Source organism: Engystomops pustulosus, chromosome 2 (genome assembly GCF_040894005.1).
Source record: "Engystomops pustulosus chromosome 2, aEngPut4.maternal, whole genome shotgun sequence".
Classification (NCBI taxonomy): Eukaryota; Metazoa; Chordata; class Amphibia; order Anura; family Leptodactylidae; genus Engystomops; species Engystomops pustulosus.
The window spans coordinates 203,439,038-203,462,927 of record NC_092412.1 but is presented as its reverse complement, the minus strand read 5'-3'; the positions used below and the strand labels follow the sequence as shown (position 1 = coordinate 203,462,927).

The 23,890-nt window shown below is 37.6% G+C and overlaps 1 protein-coding gene across 4 annotated transcripts in view; it reads right to left on the bottom strand.

The window, feature by feature from the left end:
- Window positions 1-11,947: 11,947 nt before the first annotated feature.
- Window positions 11,948-23,890, bottom strand: part of PUDP (pseudouridine 5'-phosphatase) — a 232,092-nt gene continuing 220,149 nt past the window's right edge. For 3 of the 4 annotated variants that reach the window (XM_072137857.1, XM_072137854.1, XM_072137856.1), the window contains one exon: window positions 11,948-12,206. In XM_072137857.1, the coding sequence (XP_071993958.1) occupies window positions 12,030-12,206 (177 nt within the window). In that variant the 3' untranslated portion in view covers window positions 11,948-12,029. The remainder of the gene's footprint in view (window positions 12,207-23,890) is intronic. The other variant, XM_072137858.1, reaches the window with a different exon arrangement.

Genomic DNA, 23,890 nt, shown 5'->3' with positions numbered 1-23,890 from the left:
TGAGGAAGAACCTATGATATGCGGGGGAAATGATAGTACATCCACTATAAGATAGGGACAACAATGGGAGGGAACTCTCAATAAGAAGGGGAAAATGAAAGAGGTCCCTCAATAAAAGGGGGCGCAATAAGTGTGGACCACACTTACGGGGGAGAAAAAAGGGGGACACACTAACAGGGGGGGCTAGAATAGGCAACACTAAGAGGGGAAGATAAGAGGGTACCAAAAATAAGAATGGGGAGAAGAAGTAGTCCACAATAAGAGGGGGAGATAAGAGATGGCCCACAATGAGGGGGAGAAGATAGGTCAAACAATTCAAAGAGAACATCATGGACCACAAGATGAGGAGGGCCACAATATGAGTGAACATGAGAGGGGGTCACAGTATGGGGAGGAAATGAGAACGGGCCAAAGTATGAGGGGATGATGAGGGCGCCACACTATCTGGAGGACATGATAAAGGGCCACAATATGAGTGGACATGAGAGTTGACCACAATATGAGAAGGAAATGAGAGGGAGGGTCACTATATGCAGGGGAGATAAGGGGTAAGAATATGAGAGAGAGGTGAGAGTGATCCCAATAAGAGGTGGTGAGATCAAATTGGGCCCACAATAAGAGGGGGTGGAAAAAGGGGCCCACAATAAGAGGGGAAAATAAGAGGGGAAAATAAGAAGTGGGACATAAGAGAGGGCCCACAATATGAGGGGGAGAAGAAAGGTCAAACAATAGGAGGCTGAGATAAGGGGCCACAAGTGAGAGGGAAAATAAGCACATAAAATTAGTAAAAGATAGCAAAGAGCAAAAATAAAAGAGGGTGATTTAATTACACTGTAAAGAGAACGGGAGGCCACAATTAGTAAGGGAACGTCTTATCCTGACAGCACAAACTGCAGAAGACCCATACACAGAAAAAAACAGTGGCATAGCCTGATTGGGCTGGCTCAGAGGGCAGTATATGTACTTACTAATCAAGATCTAGTTCTAAGTCAAGTCAGTTAGAGTCTACCGTAGTATATATTCCTGTTGAGAGAAAAGGAAACATTTTAAAAGTAACTCTCCAGATTGCAAAACCAAGAGGAAAAGGAGTTGAATGGGGACAGATTGTAGCAGTACAAGTCTGCAGGAGAGAAGCATCGGACGAGAAGAAAGTTTGCCCAGGATTATAAGACAGCCAGGAAGTCATGTGAATAGGTGTGGGTGGGGAGAAGAGTAGTGGCCGCTATTCCAACCATGAGTGAAAAGAAAGTCTCTTCTGCCATCTAGGTACTTCACTTCCGGCTCACTCAAGCACCAAGGGGGCATGTGGTTGGTGTAGAGAAGGCAGCACAGAAGCCAGATAAGTTATGTGGAAGGTGACAATGCAAAGATGCCATTTGTAGCAGGAGAACAGAGTGTGAAAAATCTGAGCATCTTTTGTGATGCATGCAAATGGACAATGGAGAATCTGAGTGCATAAAGAGTGGGTATGATGTGTGTAGCATATAAATGGGCAGTGGTGGAACATTGGATATGTAGAAGAGGAAAGACATGTGATGCACAACACAAGATATGTAAACAAGGAGCATATACGTAAAGTGAAGGCAATTGTTGTGAGCATCTAGCACTCCTCTCCCCAGCCACACATGACTTTCTGGTTGTCGCCTACGGTTCCTGTACTGCCAACACTGATATTATTCAACTCCTTTACCTTTTAGTTCTGGTTAGTTACTATACAGTTTTTCCTTTCTTTTTCTTTTCTTATAAACTTGTCTTAGACCTTAGATCTTGATTAGTAGTTTGCATTCACTGACGTCTGAGCCACCACAATCAGGCTTGGTCAACTTATCAAATTCATCATCAGATAACACGTTACACATTATTGACAATTTCATTTCATATTCATAGCCACACTTGTATAGTCAGAGATATTTCAGGATTGTGTAGACATGGGTGGACTTATAAGTCCTCTATTGGATGTCACTAGGGAATCTCTTGTATCTTCAAGCCAATCGCATACGAGAGATTAGCTGAATCAGTCACCTGATACTACTGACATGTCTCGGAAACTGTAAGAGACAGAGCAGCCGACACTGGAAACGGATGACCTGGGAATAGTAAATAATCTTTTAAAAATGTTCCTGATTTGCGGCACAGAAACCTTTTAGATTAGATTCAAGCCAAGTAAAGTTAAATTATTATATTTTAGCAGTGTTCAAGCAACCCACTTAATACTAATATAAGTAATGAAAAAAGCATTTCTAGATAGTAATAATAGTGTATCTTTTCCAGATTGATGGAAAAATGTAATGACTTTATCCCTTACCGTGTGCAGCTACAGCAATTTAAACAACATAAACATTTCTTTTGCCTTTTACCTCCAATGATTCCCAATTAGTATGCATGGAATTCTTTCAAATACTTATTGCTAATAGTACTCAGTATAGCAATGTTTAGAGCAGAGATGACAAGAAGAACAATGTTGAATGTTATAATCAATAACAGGACAAGCTACAAGTCCCTGTTGTTGGGAGAATTTATTTTGACTTAATCAAATTTCCTATTTTCCAATAAAAAATATGAAGTCTTTGGATTAAAGCCAATGATATACGTCTAAAACATAGCTTTAAGATATTGTACACGGCCATCAATCCACGCTGAGTTTTTCTTCCAGCTAGACAAAACATGCATTTTGCAGCATTTTTTTAGCCTTTTATGCTTGAATGCCTAATTTAATTTCTATGTCGTTTTAAAATTAATGGATTTATTGTGTTCCTCTGTGTTTTTCTTCCTTTTTTTGAACTAGGAAAAGCTCATTGTATTGTTCATTGATTATATTTCAACAGACGCTTTACTATTTATTTATAAAATCCATAAACTGAATTGCAATTATTTCATACTGTGTAACAAATGCAACAAAATATTACTTTCTAATAATAACTTTGATATCATGCTGAGCCTCTGAGATGGGTCAGTAAAATTTCAGTAAATGCTATTCAACCTTGAAATCACATAACTCTTGCCCTTCATTGCGTGCTCGTGCACGTCATGTGTCATCTCGGTTTTATGTAGAAGGGACATTAATCATGACATTGTCCCTTTAATTTGGTGTCAATATATTTTAGTTTTTTGTTTCAGGTAGAATACTAATGTAACACACAAAGTTTCCCTCCCACAAAGATGGGGTGGGAGGGAAAGAGAAAACAGGGAGGAATGTATATATATATATATATATATATATATATATATATATATATATATATATTCTTTTTCTTTCTTTTTTTTTTCATTTGGGCGGGGGTGTGTGGAGTGGGAGGTTAAAAAAAGATAAATATTGCAGTCATAGCATCATGGATAAGGAAAGAAAATATATTGTATACTGTTAAAAATTGGATATATATAATATTATAGTGATGTCATTGGAATTTATAATATTTAATAATATTGCTAATCATCTTTTCTTTTTATGTAATTTGTGTTAATAAAATTATTTAATAAAAAAATTGCAGTCTCCGGTAAATTAACTAATAATACTCAAAAGAAAAATCACATAAAATACAACAAAAGAAAACTTGAAAATAACCTTATTGTCAAAAAGAAAGCGATGCTATGGAGGTATGGGTGTTATTGTCAATGTTTAAGTTTTTTGCAGGCCTGGAAAGATATCCAAGGATATTTTACAAAAATAATCTGTGTCTACTTTTTCAGTGTAAGTGAGCCCCTCAGTGCAGGAAGACTGATAAAGTAAGGCACAGTAGTCTTTATGGCTAGACAGTGATCCTTAAGAAAAACATATACTTATTATCTCACTTCTAGAAGAAAGAAAACTTTCACGGCCTTGCAACATGATGGGAATAGACATAAACAACTATTGCATAGACAGTTTTGAAGCTCTTTGGTTATCTCATGTAGACCAATTCTTCAATTATGTTCAACTATGCCAGAGACAAATTTAATAGGCATTTCTGTTGGGCCAATTCTGATACAGATTTTCTACAGCCAGATGAGAACTTAAGTTTATGTTAGGCTCTGGAAGAGGATAATACCCGACACAGGGGACTTGACGCACATAAATGACAATTAGCCACAATACTGTATTTGCTGTAATGTGCTCAAAATGTAGTAATTTTTCTGCCAGTGTATCTGAATGAGGGCTTGATTTTTGCAAGGAAACAGCTCATGGGAAGTGGGGATAACTATTTTTTTATTATGTTGTTTTTTTTGTGGAATTTTTGATGATCCAATCAGATGTAGTTTGTACTGTGACTTCTTCATCTTCTTTTTGTTGACATATTTTAGGAAGTTTAGGAATATAGCAAGTTAAGTTTTTGGTTTGGGTATCAAGAGGTTGTGTGGGGCTACAGGCATCAGAGATTATGGTAGTATTTTATTACTGAATACATCAGGGAAGCCTGACTGAAGCACAGCAGGGAGACATCAGAAAAAGGGAGGCATAGAAAGCATTGGAGAAGTTTGGAGAAGTGATTTCATGTTCCTCCAGAATATTTTCACCAAGCTAAATAAAGCTTTGTTTTGTCTGCCTGCAGCTTGAGCTAATCTGAGAAGTTGGCAAGAGAGAGATCCACTATTAATTAGCAATCTCTTGGTATCTAAATTTAAGACTGCTGTGCTGGGTGAGATCTTTTTCTCCAAGTAGGAACACTGCTTGGGACCGGAGGTAGGGGTGAGTGCTTAGGGAAGAAAGTCATGAGAAATTGGGAGCTAGTAAGGTGTCATAAATGGAGTAAACGGGTCCCTTTATGGTGACCATGAATGTGTAACAAACATCCACTGACAGACACTGCTGATCATCTGACTCTGGGACTTTTACGAAAGCAGGTGGTGACAACTAATGGCCCTTGTGAGCCTCAAGCTTTACATCCCTACACTGCTTACTTCATAGACAATACATTGCTTTTAAAATTTTATTGCATGGGTTAAAATTGAGTCCAAATACTAACACTTATACATGAATGCTAATCACAATGTATAACTCTCACTTATGTTGAAGTATCCTTCAATATTTAATATTTGTTGTGCAGGAAAACATCATCGGCTTTAAAATAAAGCTGAATACTTTGAGATTCTGCATGCTTGAGTCTACAGTAATAACCAAGAGTAAATATTAGCTTGCATTTGTAATGTCTTGTCGTGGCTTCTTTCAGTTTAAGTGAGCAAAACAGAATATTTATTTTACACAGCTCAAGGATACTAAAACCACCAACCTGTGGATGAATTTCCTTTGTACCTCCAATCACAATTTATAATCTTTCTCTGTATGGTTAGTATTCAGCAATTTAGTTTTAACCTAAATAAGCCCATGGATACAATGATTATAAATAGAAAAGCCATACCTCATTGATTCCATACTAAACAAGCATTAGGAGTAATGATTCCATCACAATCACAAACAGCAGTTAAAGGTTTTCTTCTAGTTCATGTTTGCTAATGAATAGTAGAGGCTAACCACATTTAGCAGATAACCTTCACGCGAGGGAAGGCACCTATGATGCTATAGTGAAATTGTTACATTGTTTGTAGCAAAAAGACAACAAATTCAAGTTCATGGGTACAAATAGAGAAAAAAAGTCAGATGGGTCTGTTAGCAATGGTGCCACAGTATACAAGGGATAGGTAAGCAAAAGGTGTGAGTGAGGTAAATTTTATACTATCTGCTTCTAATACTTTGCAAGAAATAAGTACAGAATTCAGTTGTGGTTAACTTTTTAGATACACTTTTTAGCACACTTCTACTGGCGTTTCATAATCATGGGTTAATCTTTTCTTCTCTCTCCCCTAGGGCAGCCATGTGTCTATTAAAGGCACTCATATTGGTCAGTAGAAAAGGCGTAAGACCAAGTGGTTGGGTCTAATAGGAATCCAGTGTCCTCCTCTTTTTAAAGCATGTATCCCAATTTTTCCTTATTTTTCAGCCCACACTATCATGTGCCCCCTTTCTCTGGGGTACATCTTCATTGCCAGCTTTTTCACCAAACCGCAACCCAAGTTCTTTCATTACCATGAACTCTGCATTCCCCTCTTCAACCAGTCTGCATCCCATGTCCCCCTAATTCCCCAGCCTGAATTCCCATATTTCTCCAACCTGCACCCACTTTCATCAGTGTACACTCTCATGTTCCCCTGTTTCTCCAGCTTTACCTCCCTGTCCCCTACTTTTTACAGCCTGTACCTCCATGGACCCTTTATTCTTCCATCCGCCGATGTCTTCCTCCTTCAAACAGTTTGTTTCATGCAGATTGGAAGCTAAATGATCTGTTATGACGATCTTGTTGTTTAAATGGTCCTGACATTGTGAGATGCTACATGTAGATACTTCTTTGATATGGGTTGAAGGACCTGAGATGATGATGTCATTACCGATCCTTTAACCATATGAAATACACATAGATTTTTTATATATTTTTGCTGAATATTGCATCATAAAACTGCTTAAAAATACCATAAAACTGTGCCCCTAGCATGATGGGTAGAGTGGCACACTAGGTGGATGCATACCAAATAAATGTAATTTAAGTTGCAAAATTAGTTTAAATTCGCATTTAATTTTCATGAAAAATGATATAGTTGTATAGTTAATAAGTAACTTAAATCTAATTAATATTCATTAATATGACTTTTATTGAAAAATGAATCAAGTCTTAAAACTGTTTGCTGCTTTTTATTTAATTACAAAATCTATATATTTCAGCAAATTGTAGTAGAATGAATTTAGATGAGATGCGTTCTTGCTATATCCTACCTCATTTGCATACATCAATAAATTCAAATTGACGCTGTCAATTTTAATGCCTATGTTATATAGCTTTGTAGGAGAATTTCACTCTCCCTCTAAACCAAAGAGCAGGAGATTGGTTCCAATGATGAATGGTTTGATTTATGGGAGAGAGAGGCTAAGACCTCAATTTGCACTGTCACAGAATAGATGCTTCTGGATCAGTTCCTCTACAGCGTTGAAGGAATTGCAACCAACACGGGATCCAATTTCATATTTTTTTCCTCCTTACCATTGTTTCTTACTGGCAGTTGTCAGTATAATTGAACAGGTGATTGACATTAAGCTTGATCTTAATCCCACATCCCTATTGCTAGCTAAACCTCTGGAGCATATCCCTAGAAGCCGAGCCAAACTAATTACTCATATATCGACGACAGGAAAATGCTGTATCTCGGTCATCTAGAAGCAACCTCACTCTCTTTCTAGGGACTCATTGATGATAAAGGATAAATGAGATTATGTTGATGGAATGTTTAATAGCGTTTTCAGATTAAATATAAAATAAATCAAGAGGATCTGGGATCACTGGATAATATTATATTATCTGTTTAGTCTCCACACAGTAAATTGACCTGATTCTATTAACCCTTCACATATTTTCATGTGCAATTACTTTTTGAAAATTTTTGGATTTTATTTTTTTCTTAATCTATTGTTATTTGCAGTACATGCCTAATGATTATTTTGTCAAATTATTAGAAATTGAAAATAATGTTAATAGGATAAATCATAATTTAAAAAAAAATAACTCTTAGATACAGAATTTTTACATTCAAGTAATTAAAAGAGGTTGCTCGGAGGTTATGGTATGATTGCATAGAGCAGAAACCAAGGCTAAATGGCAACAGAAGCATGATCCTATAATAGCAAAAAACCCATATATGATTAGTTTCCACTGCCTGAGAAATACCATATATACTCGAGTATAAATTGATCCTAGGCTGCTAATTTTAACACCAAAAAACTGGAAAAAGCTATTGACTGCCTGCCCTACAGTATATAGCCAGTGCCAGCCCCCCCCAGGATATAGTCAGCTCCTACTCCACCATATATAGTCAGTGCTTTCCGCCACCCCATATATATAGGTAGTGCTTGTGCCACCATATAAAGCCAGCAGCCCCCTGCCCAGCCTAAAAAAAAAATCACTAAAAGGATCAGAAGTCGACTATGCTCGGCTCTCACCTTGATATATAGAGCCTTTCATAATCAGCTGTTTGTTATCTTGTTTTTATGCTTAAAATTAATAAAAACAGAATCGCTAACAAAACTTTAGATGATTTGGTAATCGTTGGCTGTATCTCCAATTACAACAACAAAGAATACAGGTAAATAATTGGGAATTTTCTGTATTATGGTGAAAGAAACTATCTGATTCTTATAGTCAATAAGACTAAGGAGAAAGTGATTGATAGGAGGAGGACCTCAACAGCCACAGGACAGATTGTGGCAACCAATAGAGCAAGTCAGATTGTATGAGTACCTAGGTGTATACATTAATGACAGGCTAGCTTGGAAGACAAACAATGATAGAGTGTACAGTAAAGCAATGTCTACGTTGTACCTCTTAAAAAGGTTGTTTAACATATAGACCAAAATACCGAAGCTGCCCTATGAAACAGCAATGGCAAGTGTCCCAAGAAACAACCGGGTAAATGCTGCGTACCTTTGATGGGGTCTGGCAAAACAGATGTCTTAAGAAATGTAATTCTATAGATACAAACACTGGGCACCCATTGCATAGCACGATTCTACAACAATTGAGAACAAGAGGCAAACTATAAATCAAAATGTATTCTTTAGACAATTGAATTATACAACAAGATGGTCAAAACAAAATTCTGAACTATTATATTTCCCATGACCCCCTCCACCCCCCCCCCCTCTCCTGTATACTGACACTCATAATTTTGTGTAATTCTGTGTAATAATATACTTGGATGCAAACAACTCTCTCCCACTTATTGTGTCTTCCTCAACCTATGCATTAAGGGAGTGTCTATGAAAAACAGTAATTAACACTAATAACACTAATTGGCTTTGCATACCCTTAAGGTGTCCAGAACGGTTCCAAAATTTTTAAAAAAAGTGCATGTCTTTTTTGTTTTGCTGCCTCAAAAATATACACATATAGATCAAGCCTGTGAAAGGTAAGTTTGAATTTAGCTGAGCACATACAGCAGACTCATAAATAATGGAAATAGTATTGAACTATATAGTGTATATATCATTGAATTGGTTTACAAAACTACAGGGTGCAATGGATACCAGCCAAGGTTTTCCTGAGTAGATATAAGATAGAGTAGCTTAAACAAGTAGAGATCGATTGTAAAAAACATAGCACTACACTGGTGGCGGCAGTTATTAGGGAACCCATTATTTGGAGACCAGCAGGAAGATTGCAAAGGCATCAATTTTTATACAAACAGAATGTTGAATACTTGAGACATCAAAGCCTTCTTACCTCAAAAGCTGAAGTGTCATTTTATATATATATATATATAATAAAATTCATTGTATTTATCTTTTTTTGAAAAAAGGTAATTCTGAATAGTATCCAGATGAATAATGATAGGGTTAAAATAAAGAACTTGAAAAAATTAAATTAACTGACAAATAATAGCTGAATGATTGTGCATGGAACTTTATTTTTTATATATTTTAGTAATAGTATAGTAGTAACACTATAATTGTGTGCTGATATTGCTTACCCGTGATGCGACTGCCATATTTATGGACAGAGAAGAGGTCAGTTAAGAGCATCATTAGGTCAGACCTGTAAAGTTGCAATTTACTATATCCTCTAATCTAAATGACAAAAGCCATGCCGTATTTCCTCTTACCAAGCGATCTTTTTTCCACTTGAGACTGATTACCTAGTCTATTGGAAGGTGAGTGGAAACTTAGAGATTTCCAAGTCCACTTAGTTTACAGCCAAGCATAGTAATTGTTAGCTGACGTCCTTAATCTGTTCATTATTTCAAGAGTATTGTTACATGACACTAAGGTAATTTTAATTAGTGATGGGTGGACTGTTTTACACTTGACATCTTTCCTTGGCATTATTTCACATTTTACAGAACGCAAACAAGGCAAACTTAATGAGATGTCATTTTCTGCTGCTATAAAATTGAGAACACTGATTTTGAGTGTATTTTATAACATAATTAGCATAGTTTTTTTGTTTGCTCTGTTTTTTTGTGTGTTCTTTTTTTAAAATATTTTGAAATAAGGTGAAATAACGGATTCATACTAAGAACACCAATGCAATCAACTGTAAGGACAGAAGTTCATTTGGCATTGGCCTTCAATCAAATATGAATTATTGGAACAATATAATAATTATCTTAATGTAAAAATAACTAGCTGTAGCCCTTGGCGTTGCCTGGTATAGTAAAAAACTAACAAAATAGAATGGGTTAACAAAAATATTTTATTTCTCTATAGCTATGAATCTCTATATATTTCTTTCTATCATCCATCTATCTTTCTCTTTGTATATCTGTCTCCCTGTCTCTCTCTCACTCTATCTCTACCTATATTTCCTCACACATGAGCTTTCTTATACTCATTGCCTATATTAAAGCTCAGAGCTCATATTAATGACCTATGGCAAAACAGAAACCAATCACAGCTCAGCTTCTTACTGCTACAGCAGCAGCAGATAATGGCTCCTGTATATGGTGGTTAATAAGTGTAATTTCGAAACCACAGGGTGAAAATGTTGACTCAAAACCTAGTCTATGACGTTCCCTGAGTAACAGGGAAGGGCTGTACAAAATTTGGTGATTGTATACGCAACCCTGCAGATTCCTTTCATGGACATACACACACATATACACTCAGCTTTATTTATTAGATATTTACATGTCTAAATGCAAAGTTTGATTGACAATACCAAAAAAAATGTTTATAGTTCACAAAAATGTGCTCATGTGTATTCTAAACTCTTAATCACAATAAATAAGTATTTGTCAACCTACCAACCAGCAAGAATTCTGCTTATCTTAGACCCTCCTAAGCTGCATGCAGTATTAATTGCACCTGATTGGAGTTTTAACCTTTATAAAAGACACATGGGGGAATTATCAGTGTTTGTGGATGGTTTTCAGATGGTCATTTGCAACTATTTTGTCACTGTTGGGTTCTTGAAGGTTTTTGCAGAATGGTCTGTGGGCTTTTTTGTGGTAAAAATCACAATTCATAGTCTGAATATGTTGCCTTGTAGGTGCAAAAAAGTCCCCTACAGAGTTCAATTTTACCTCTACTGACCACTCTTTATTCTCCCAGTATCAGGCGTGTTTAAATGTTGTTGAGCAAACTTTAAAAGTGTGTTTTGTTCAGCAATGTTCACGGTCCTATGTGGTTAGCATGCATTTATACCACAGAAGTTGAGTGCAATACTTTTCCACATGTGGTCTTTGGCGATTGAACAGCAATTCTCATTAATCTTTTCGCTCCTGTCAGAAGAAGACCACCAGGTTGTCGCTGGTTTATGGTGCAATAATGTTCTTTCCACATCCAGATTATCGTCCCAACTGGGCTCACTGGAACCTTGAGATAATATCAGCTGGTCCAACTGATAGTTATTAGAAAGCAATTCTAGCTTTACATGTATTTTTGCACCTTTCTTTCTACAAGTGTTCACAATTTTTCTTTCATTTCTCATTACTTCACTTAATTTTTTTTAGATCTATGGCTGTATTTATTTGCCAGTGTGGACTGGATTGGATATGGTGAGAATTTTATGTCCTCAGCAGCTTTTGTAATATATTTGCTCAAAAATTGTTGACATCTTCAATACTTACTTTACACACTTTATTGAAACTATACTTTAATTTGAAACTAAACATGGCTCGGTGTACTCATTATTCTTACGTGTATTTTTTTACCATGTGTCAGCAACATTTCGGCCTCAGTGTGGTAGGGGCCGAAGCGCCCCTGACACATAGTTACGCCTTAATGTAAGACTGCATTCAAAGTTAATAATTCATGGTGCAGGGCCTGAAGGAGGAACAAGACTCATTTTTTATTGTAATCCTAGAACCTTACTAAAACCTGGAATCATGCTCTTCCCTACTGGACCTGCACAATGTATAATTCAATAAATCAGATCTGACTAGAGTGACCAATAATATTACAGATTTTTAAAAATATTTGAAATATAAAACAATGTAATGAAGATATATTTATTCAAATTCTATTTGAATTTACATCTGTATTATGAATTAACATATTGGTTACATACTAAGCATCTCTATTCATAAGGTGGCAAACCGAATAATTCTGGTTTAAAATCCTCTAGAGAGTTTAGGATTAATGTGGCTCTCTTTGTAAGGTCTCGATTCAGATTTTCATCTGGAACCATAACCACCTGCATGCCAGCTGCAATTCCTGCTTCAACTCCATTTGGGGCATCTTCAAATACAAGGCACTAGAAAGAAAAAACAAAGCAATAAAATGCTTTAATATGATAACTTGCATGTAGTTACAATGTTAATGATAGTTACGCCTTTCTTTAACGATATGGTAGATTAGAGTTTGAATCAGACAACTGATTATATAAAATAGGCAATGGCATGACTTTATTAAGCTAATCTGTAGCCACTCAAAGCCATTGAATTCCTAAAGGAAATCTACCACTTTTAAATGGGCATTATGACCCACACTAACCTGCACATAAGGCGAGATGAGCTGGTGCACGCACATATTTTGGTTAATCCAATAATGAAATGGATGGATTATAACTATAGATTCTGAACTTTGCTAATAATCCACTTGACACTTGACTCTACGTCATAGCGCTTGGGAATTAGCATACTAGGGGAGGCATGCAGAGTGCCGTCCCCCCACCCTCCCTTCTTCGCTCCCGAGAGCCGGCGACGTCACCAAGACCTCAGGAGCATAAGAGCATACACATTGCCGGCTCACATGGCGGCTGAGCCGTCTATGGCCGAAGTCTCTTGATGACGGCGGCGAGACTTCGGTGGTCTCCTTGACAAAGTCTCGCGATAGCACGAGCAGCTGCCATGTGAGCCAGCGATGCACATGCGCTAATGCTCCTGAGGGCTCAGCTCGAAGAAGGGAGGGTGGGGGGCACTCTGCATGCCTCCTCTTGTATGCTAATGCCCAAATGTGGTGACGTAGAGTCAAGCGCCGAGTGGGTTATAAGCAAAGTTCAGAATCTATAGTCATAATCCATCCATTTCGTTATTTGATTAACTAAAATATGTGCCTGCACCAGTTCATCTCGCCTTATGTGCAGGTTAGTGTGGGTCATACTGGGTCAGATCATTTCAAAGTGGTAGGTTTCCTTTAACTTCCTTAATTTTCTGTCCACAACATTCAATTGCAATATGCCAGAAAAACTCTTATTGTACTGTGTTATTCGATCTTGTACTTTGTTACAAAATCATACAAACTGAAGTTGAAAGAAAAATAATTCTATTACAATGTCACTCACATTACGTCACTAGACTAATGTCACTTTCAAATACAATGCCTTAGATGTAATTTTTGCTCATCTTTGGATTAGCCAAGAGACCAAATTCTGCGTAAAATAGCAAGTGCAGCCACCATGTGAGCCAGCGATGCACATGCTGTAATGCTCCTGAGGGCTCAGTGACATCACCGACTCTAAGAAGCAAAGAAAGGAGGGTGGGGGGAGGCGGGGACGGCACTCTGCCTGCCTCCCCTAGTATGCTAATGCCCAAATGCGGTGAAGTAGAGTCAAGCGCCGAGTGGGTTATAAGCAAAGTTCAGAATCTATAGTCATAATCCATCCATTTTGTTATTTGATTAACTAAAATATGTGCCTGCACCAGTTCATCTCGCCTTATTTGCAGGTTAGTGTGGGTCATACTGGATCAGATCATTTCAAAGTGGTAGGTTTCCTTTAACTTCCTTAATTTTCTGTCGACAACATTCAATTGCAATATGCCAGAAAAACTCTTATTGTACTGTGTTATTCGATCTTGTACTTTGTTACAAAATCATACAAACTGAAGTTGAAAGAAAAATAATTCTATTACAATGTAATGAGACACACACCAGCATGTAAGTTTTCTTGGTTTAGAAGCATTGCATCCACATGGTAGATTTCCTTTATATATACATTAAAGATATCAGTACTGTAATAACAGAGAAAAGGAGTAGTTTGGGATCTGAATTTTGAGGAGACCACAGCATTCTTCACTTCCTATCATGCACAACACTATTCATAGTAAAGTCGTTGGTTTAAGATCTCAGCCCTGTTCACTTTAATAGGTCTAAGCTTCACGTTGCCGTATATGACTTGGAAGGAACACTTACCAGAGTGCCAAATTGCACTTTACGCAGCTTATTAGCCGGGCAAATGGGTAGCACCGCTGACAAACTCAAATTGATCACTTATTCTAAGGACATGTGAGCAATTTCTAAAAACTGGACATCACCTTTAAATACAGTTCTGTACCACCAACTTACAACTTGATCACAATCCTTCAGGCATGTTCATCAGTTTGTTAAAATGTTAGTATTAACCCAATGATGCAAATCGCCATCTTCACATTTTCAAAAAACTCAGGTCTGAGTATTTCTCCAATGTACCTTTTTTTAGAAATTGAGCAAAGTAATATTCCAATTATCTGACACCGCTTTTTAGGCAATGGTCTTCTATCATGAAGCTACTGTAGGTTTCCTTCAAATTGTGTCATTACACATATATTTAAATGTCAGGTGTTTTCTTTGTTCACAATATGTACCTCTCAATAGCTCTTTTCAAATGTATTTAGCTGGAGGCAAACGGCACATTGTGCTCAATGTCTGTTCATATTCATGCAAATGGTCACAGCCAAAATTGCTTGCTGCTTATGCACTTATCACAGCATTACTTCGGTAATGCAGTCCCATGAAAATTGCCAGAACTTGCATAATTTTGCTCTTTGCACAAAATATAATGTGGTAATAACTTTTTTTTTCTCTTTTAATCCAATATAGTCACAAAATTGAGCTAAATTTCCCAAAGTTGTTTTTGATGGAATTCAAATTCCCCCATGGCTGAATACCTTAGCTTGAAATGACACCTATTAGGGAAAAATAAGATATCAAGAAAAGAACAATAATATTGTTCATTAGATAATGCTCAAAGTGGAACTGTACTGTTCAACATATGGAGCTACTTTTAGTATTGCTTTACTGCAACCTAAAGGATTATTCTCGTCTGCCCATTCACATTCAATTTCATTAATCTGCCATATATACATTTCTTCAATTAGATGTTATTAAAAAATGTACCTGTGTGAAGATAAATGTAATGATATGGTCCCTTAGAAACAAGACTGTGTCCTTGGATACGGCCACAAGGGACGACATGGCTACATTTATGAGAAATTATCTTCACACAGGAACATTTTTTTTAATAACATCCAATTGAAGAAATGTTTACATATGGCAAATGAATTAAATTAAATGTGGATGCCCAGATGGGAACTCCCTAGTAGTTTGTAACTAGTAAGAAGTGGTCATCCCCCTTCTATCTGCCTCCTACAGTGCTTCAAATGTACATATGAATCTTATTAAAGGAAATCTACCATAAACTCCTAGATCCAGGCACTGTGACTGTGGTAAACATTTTTATATTTGTTACCCATAGCCTCCTCCATTCTAAAATTAACTTTTTAATCTGGCATTACCAGTGCCTCTCTGTGCTGTAGCTTCACAGGCTGTTACATTGTGCAGGAACATTTCTCCCCTCCTACTTTGTGCTGAAACTTTCTCTGCTGCATTGCGATTATATCAGGCAGAATGAGGGAGATGGTGAGGCAGTGAAACAGCCTATGAAGCAAGAGCACAGAGGGGCTATGGTAACACTCCCCGCAACTCTTCAGGCTCATTAGTAGTAAGAAGGGAAGCCGTTTAAATTCAGGTTCAGACGAGTTCACCAATTGCATTTAAATCACCACAGCCAACCTACCGGCGACGCTCCTGATGACATCATCAGGGAATGGCGATGCCACCATGTGGCCGTGGGCAATTTTATTCCTGCTGGTGACTTTACCAGTCGCTTTTAAAGATTTAATGTTCACGATTGGTGAGCCAACATCAATCAGCGCCAATCAAAGGGTGTTGTGTTGACATAAGTTGGGAAGCGAACCCACAAACTTGGTACAAACCTAAACGCTACTCATTAGCATAATTTTAAAAGTTGATTTTAGAAAGAAGGAGGCCATAGATAATAAATATTAATACAGTCTCAGTGTTCTCGGTTTTCATGCTTGATTTTGATGGTGGATTTATATATGGAGATGCATTGCCAAAGAGCTATAAAAGACAAATCATTACAACTTTAACGTTTATCTTATATTTATATTTATATATATATATATATATATAACTGAACAAAGCCATTAAATACAGATTCTTTTTTCTGTGCCTACAGCTGTTTTTACACCAGCAGACTGCTTCTTACATGAAAACTACTAGCTGCTTTATTAAGTGCAAAATGGTGTTCTCCAGTGTCACACTGTTATCTGTTTGACAAATTATTCATATCACTTTTATAGCTAGAATGTCACTGGAATCCTTAGGGATGCTGGAGTGCTATTGGCTCTTCAAGTGCATTGTACTACCTACACGAGTGTGACTGTAACTTTAACTCTGATTCTGATGGTATACTTTATAAAACTCAGCACAGAGAATTAAACAAGCTGTGGAAATATAGAAGGATCCATAACACAGCAGCGTGGATTCTTCTACTAATATACTGGTGCCTTCGTCTTTTGTTGTTATTACATAAATAAATATACACTGAGTTACAAAATAAAAAGTTTATGTGTCTCTTATTCACTGTGACAGATTCAAGCTGAGCACAACATTTTGCTGCAAATATAAAAGAAGAAAATGAAGGCATTTGCACTAAATGTAATTGATCTTAAACAGATTCTGGAGAAGTTTGTGGACGTTAAGTTACACCCTAAGGATTTAAAAATATTAGGCTGATTCATCTTTAAGGAATTATGAACTACCTTGGGCCTTCTGGGGGCCATGGCAGGGGAGATAAAAAGATGAAAGAAAAGAACCATCCTCTGGCTTCAGATTCCTGCATCACGCTGATAACCGACCTTTGGCCCTCAACCTAGCATAAGCTGGGGAGCGGAGGGTATGTCCCATTCTAAGGCTGGATTCACACTGCCGTTGCCCACTGTACCGAGCGCCTATCACCCCCGCCCCTATCCATAGGGATACATGGCGGACCATATCGCTCCTGCAGGGCGCCATGCGCCCATTGCCGTCTATGGTGGGTGTATATCAGCCCTATGTAGGTCGTCCGTATATACGTCCATGCGGCAGTGTGAATGTATGTGCATGCTATATGCTGTAGCTTGCAGTGAGTATGGACATCTGGAAATGCACAGTAGCAACGGGGACACGCCATAGAGGGTGTGTTTACAGGATCTCTGAGGTAGGAACATGTGATGTATTAAATGTGATTAAGTCACCTGTTTTTTTTTCCTTTATATTGTACGCCAGGCCCTGCCGTTTCTACAGCAGGGCCTAGCGTAGAAATGAACACTGTGCAGGACCCCGCAGGAACCATACAGAGACTGCAGCATCAGTATCAGGTTATGATATATATATATATATATATATATATGATATGATATATATACACACTTTATACTTAATACTTATGCATCTATCATCTATTTAAAAATCTATATCATCTTTCATATTTATCATCAATCTAACTATCATCTGTTTATCTCCTATAAAATCCTCCTACAGTCCCATATTACTGTGTGTAACTACAAAGTGATATTATTGTGCAGGAATAAAGGAGCCTCTTACTGACTGTGACTGTTCATAAAATAGTTTTATTTTGGGGCCTCACTGTGTCTAAAACCGGCCCTGATTTCACCCGCTCTTATTATCTGTGGTGCTTTCCTATGCTTTATTTTTTATATATACTGTAGCCTTTACTGATACTGGATCTTAGCAAACCCACAATATCGCTGCAGTCATTCTCAGGACACTGTATTTTACATGTTTAAACCTCAGTTACAGTGAAAATCAGCAATAAATAAAAAAAAAAAGTTGAAATATGCCATAATGCAGCCATAAAGTTTAAATTATGCAAATCAACACCTACCAAAAAGTCACTTATTGCCTACATCACATTTTCTTGTGTCAAGACTGGTATAAAAAACACAATGGGGCAGATTTACTTACCCGGTCCAATCGCGCTCCAGCAGCGCGTTCTCTGCAGTGGATTCGGGTCTAGCCGGGATTCACTAAGGCAGTTCCTCCGACGTCCACCAGGTGGCGCTGCTGCCCTGAAGTTCCCCGAGGCCCGCCGGAATGCACTCAAGTTCACCGGCCTATTCCTGGTGAAGGTAAGTGCAATTTTCGCACTTTTTTTTGTCAAATGCGGCGGTTTTTCCAAATCCGTCGGGTTTTCGTTCTGCCACGCCCCCCCGATTTCCGTTGCGTGCATGCTGGCGCCGATGCGCCACAATCTGATCGCGTGTGCCAAAATCCCGAGGCAATACAGGCAAAATCGCTGCAAATCAGAAATATTCACGTAACACGTAGGGAAAACGCGAATCGGGCCCTTAGTAAATGACCCCCAATATACCCACTAAATAAAATGACCAAAATGAAACATTTGAGAAGTCTTTTCCACTATTATAAAGTCATTCTTTTCTTCTCTAAATTTTTCTAGATATTCAAAAATAGGAAATGAAACTAAAATAAATATGCTAAACTAAAACCTGAGGAATCATTGAAGCAATACTGAAAAATATGTTAAATAATCAAAGAATGGAAAAAGATTCCTGTTTTTGATGTGCCAGTATTGCTCTAAAATAAAATATAAAAATCTGTCCGGTCATGAGGAAAATGGCCTGGACTTGAAGTAGTTAAAAACTGAGGATTTAAATCTCACAACTTATGTCCCAACATAGTGTTGAAGAAATGACAAAGCCTTTACTATTTATAGCTATAGTCAGCATAGCTTCGGTTCCAGCCCCAGAAATTCATCAATTGAATGGTTTGTGAACAAAGAATGGAAACAAATCTATGTTCTAGCTCTTTTTTTGTACATTAGACTCCTAGTGCTTGTTAAACTCTATTAACTTCCTTTATGAGAAGAAAACTGTCTTTTTTCCCGAATTACACAACATGACAAAACCCTGTGATGTCTATTTCCTATTGATAGTGGTGTCTCTGTGTCCATCAATCTGTCCGGGTCCTTTCAAAATGAACAATTGCAAACCTAACCAGTCTTCTATCCTTTGTAAGTTAATAAACCATCCTTTAATTAATCCTTTCCGTTGAGGTAAGCAACATCATTCTCTGACATTACTTCTTTTTTTAACTACTTTCTTACCCAACCAAAATAGCATCATTTTTTAAGGCCTTTTGCAACCTAGATATGTAAAACATTCAATAGCCTTTTCCTGTATTTCATTTTTTTTGTTCATACATTAGCTTTTCAGCTTTATTATTGGTATTTTTGTTGAAGGAAACCTACCATGAGGAATCTACCATCAGAAGTAGATCTGATGGTAGATTCCTTCTGACTGTGTTTGCCCTAATCTGTAAATTAATAACCCTGGAACCTAACCTAATTTGTTAAAAACTTTATTTTAGTAATACTTACATTAACTGTAGAGGCTACTGGGGCGTGTACTAGCCTGGCCAGGCAATGGTAGCTAAGGGTAGTACGCGCCTCAGTAGCCTCTGCAGTTAAATAACATATTACTTAAAGGGGTTGTCCGAGTTTTGAAAAAAAACTATATGTGGCCGGGAGCGGGCTGCCTAAAACAAAAAAGATGTACTTACCTTCCGGTGCCCTCCGGTATCCAGCGCTGCTGTCATTCCGGTCCGGGCGCCATGTAAACAAACATGGCCGCCGGAGCAGCGCTGCATTCAGCTTCCGGCCAGCCATGACCGGGTACGCCTAGCCGTCCCTATACACAGCATTGTGTATGGGGGCCGGAAGGTTGTCGGGTCCGGCCGGAAGCTGAATACCGGAGGGCACCGGAAGGCAGCCCGCTCCCGGCCACATATAGTTTTTTTTTCAAAACTCGGACAACCGCTTTGAATAAAGGTAGGTTCCAGAATTATGAAATTACAGGCAAAGGCAGGCAGGAGGAACTTACCCTCAGATCTACTTCTGATAATAGATTCCTCATGGTAGGTTTCCTTTAATTCAAGAAATCCAAAATTGAATGGTAAATACAACTTCAACCCTTAAGTGAAAATGTTATCTGAAGCAGCATTATTATAGCTGTAGAGATTGCCATAAAAGAATGTTCCTCCATCAGCATCCCTGAAAAGCTCTAATTGACTTTTTGTGATGTCACTGTTATACAAGAGACAATAATTATTAGCGGTGGCAATGTGTATTGTGAATTAACTTGAAATTAAAAATGAAAAGGAGAAAATGTTATTTTATAATTACAAACGGACCCAAAAAAATTAGATTAGAATTATTTTTCTCTTAATGTAGTAATATACTTTGTTAATTCAAGAGACATTGCTATAACTATTATTCAGAAAGAAGACATTTGTTGAACTAAAAGATTTCCTGAAACTCAAAAGGACAATCTCGTTTTAGGGTATGACTTCACATATCAGTGATTTTTGTCTATTTTGCTATTGAACATAGAGAGCACCCGGACCATAAACCTAAAAGCAGAAGACACAGCACTGCATTAGATGGGTAAGTGCCAATGGCAGTTATTTCAATAACATCTGACCAGTCAGTTAAAAAGTAGAGCATGTCGTAGTCAGCACTATATTTATGGACCGCTCATAGATAATGATGAGTGAATCCATTCAGATTCAGGCAAACTTTGAAAAAAAAATTGGTTGAGGTACCAAATATAAAACACTTCAATCAGTGCCAGACATTGGTGTTAACCCTTTAAACATTGCCACCTCTTTCCCTAAGTTCATCACTCCCTGGCAAAATTTAAAGGGTTAAAACCTATGATCGGTGCCAGTGAGGGTGAGCCCAGTATGCCAAAACAAAACCTCTGCCTGAACCCTTCTGAAACAGACTAGAATATTGCAGTTTGGGTTTGCTTAATCCTACTCATAGGGACACATGTATTATACTTTTGCCTTGCCTTTTTCTTTAAATTTTTTTAGACTTTTCATGGTGCTTGTGTTAATTTGAGACCAGTGTCTACTTTCCTGCAGTGTTCCCCGAGTTATCGCCTGCATCCAGATGTGAAAGTTTAAAAAGTCACAAATCTATGGCTGTCCCTGACCAGATATTAGCTTGGAACCGATTGCGACTGTTAGACTTTTTGTGACTTCGGTTATAAAAGGTTGCAAATTCACCATAGACCCAACACCACATGTTTTAATAAGGAAAAAAGGCTCAGATACATCCAACCAGCAGAAAAGCCAAGAAAAGTCACCAAAACAGATGGACTAAGCCAGACTTATGAAACATGTGCCCCAAAGACTCTAGTGAAAAATGTATGATACATTTTTGAAAATCAGCTGTGTAGGTAGATAAATATTACTAGGAAATAGAGGAAAAACAATATAAATATAATATAAAAAGAATATAAAGTAGAGTAAATTATATTGGTAGAATAGTATACAAAAGAGCAACTATGATATCCACGCTATAACTTATTTCTTCTGAAAGTCAAAAAATAGAGCAAACTAGAATTGGACATTCTAAGTAATCAAACAATGTAGCTCACATAATATGCATAAAGAGCAAAATAACATATTCACATTATATATGGGAAAACAATTTAAGAGAATGATCGGTTATAGGTTTAGTCCCCTCAGTTCAATTTGTAGAGTGTGTTTCCAGTAGGCTTCTCTTTGGAGATCCGACTTTCCGGATTGTGGGCCGAACTTCAGGTCCCGCCAGCGTGCAGGTCGCTTACTGGCTTGGCCGACAGTCTGCATGTGCTTAAAAGCATGTGCAATGCCATGCACTTGTTCTCCCCACTCCACCTAAGCAAGCATACGCAATCTATTTGGTGAGTAACCCTACTCTATAAGACTTATACCTATACACATGGCATTCCCTACCTCATAACCTTCTCTTGGTTTCTGGTCATTTTTACATCGGAACCTGTTATATATGTATATGTTATATACATTAATAGAAAACTACGACATCTCTCTGACACATTGTTGCTACTTTATTCCAGATATTACACATGTTGATCCTATGATATGAATATATCCATTAACAATATTCTGTTTCTTCAGCAATGCCATATGTAGCTGGGACTATTCCTCTGTCACTATATTTCATCGTAGTGGTCCTATTGTTGTTTTGATATACTATGATAATTAATTTATATAACGCGATATAAACTATACTCTGCTTTTATTCACAGTTGCAGATCTAGCTTGACGAAGGTCGGAAAGACCAAAACGTTATACAAATACTCTCATGATGTGTTTTCTTCATGTATGAATATTGCACTTTTTGGTGGAGATGTAAATACATGATATTTTGAATTAAAAGAAAAAACTAAAAAGAATCCAAAAAGATGTGTGCTATGTCCTTTTCTATTGGATATTTGGATTGAGAATCCAAAACAAGCGCCATCCCACAGCACTGAAGTGCGGTACCCCGGTTGTCCAAATAAACAAGAGGTCTCAACCCAGCTGCTGGCTTACATATAGTTTTTATTTAAAAATAATTTAGCAATTTAATCTATGCAATGAATAGATTGCACAAATGAAATCTTCAAAAAAAAACAATATAAAACGGAGACCTCATTAGTTCCAAATCCAACCATTTATGTATATCTAGGTAATTTTGCACATAAAATATTTGTTTGGAAAAAAATATTAAACCATCGGGGAACAAGTCAAATATCAAAAAGGTCCTTAGTAAAAGAACCTGATGTTGAAGGTCCAGAATATTAAAAAAGGGGATCTTGCCAGAAACCATACCATATTGCCCATTGCAGATCTATACGGCTGCTTTGATTTTGGCCTTTCCAATGTTGATAATTTATGCTTTCAGCCATTTGCTAAATATCATAGTTCCAACAATAATCTTCAATTAAATACCACAAGAAAGATAAGGAGTCTCTCAATTCTCCAATAAAAATACATAAAGTTTTTATTTCATTAATACATTAAAAATTAATTAATTACAATGGATGTTAAATGGAGGATATCCAAAAATGTTGGTCTGAGTTAATTGTCCACCACACTAACAAAAGGGTATGTTCACCATAAATCTATCACAATTATTGCTTGTTTCCCCAGTAGGTAAATAAAGTGCATATGTGCCTGGAGAACACTTTCTTATATACAGTATTTTAGCCTTGGTGAAACTTTAAATATAAGAACAGTGTCTTACCCATGATGTAGTGTAAGTAGGAACAACACCCAGACGCCCCAACGCGCGTTTCGCCCACGCTTCTTCAGGGGGTACGAAACAGACGCTGTGGAGCCGGATTTTATATGTTTTACCTGACCGGATGAACTGAGTTGCGCATGCGCCTCGAACCAATCCCCGGCGTGCTAACATGCCCCACTTCCGGTGCCCGGGAGCTGGTGCGCATGCTCGGAACCCGACAGCGCTATCGGACTTCCGGTCATGCGCAATGCGCCCAAGGCAACGGGGGATGCCAGCCCGCCGGAGATGTCTACTGCGCATGCGCCGTCATCCGGATTGCTCCCGGGCACCGGAAGTGGGGCATGTTAGCACGCCGGGGATTGGTTCGAGGCGCATGCACAACTCAGTTCATCCGGTCAGGTAAAACATATAAAATCCGGCTCCCCAGCGTCTGTTTCGTACCCCCTGAAGAAGCGTGGGCGAAACGCGCGTTGGGGCGTCTGGGTGTTGTTCCTACTTACACTACATCATGGGTAAGACACTGTTCTTATATTTAAAGTTTCACCAAGGCTAAAATACTGTATATAAGAAAGTGTTCTCCAGGCACATATGCACTTTATTTACCTACTGGGGAAACAAGCAATAATTGTGATAGATTTATGGTGAACATACCCTTTTGTTAGTGTGGTGGACAATTAACTCAGACCAACATTTTTGGATATCCTCCATTTAACATCCATTGTAATTAATTAATTTTTAATGTATTAATGAAATAAAAACTTTATGTATTTTTATTGGAG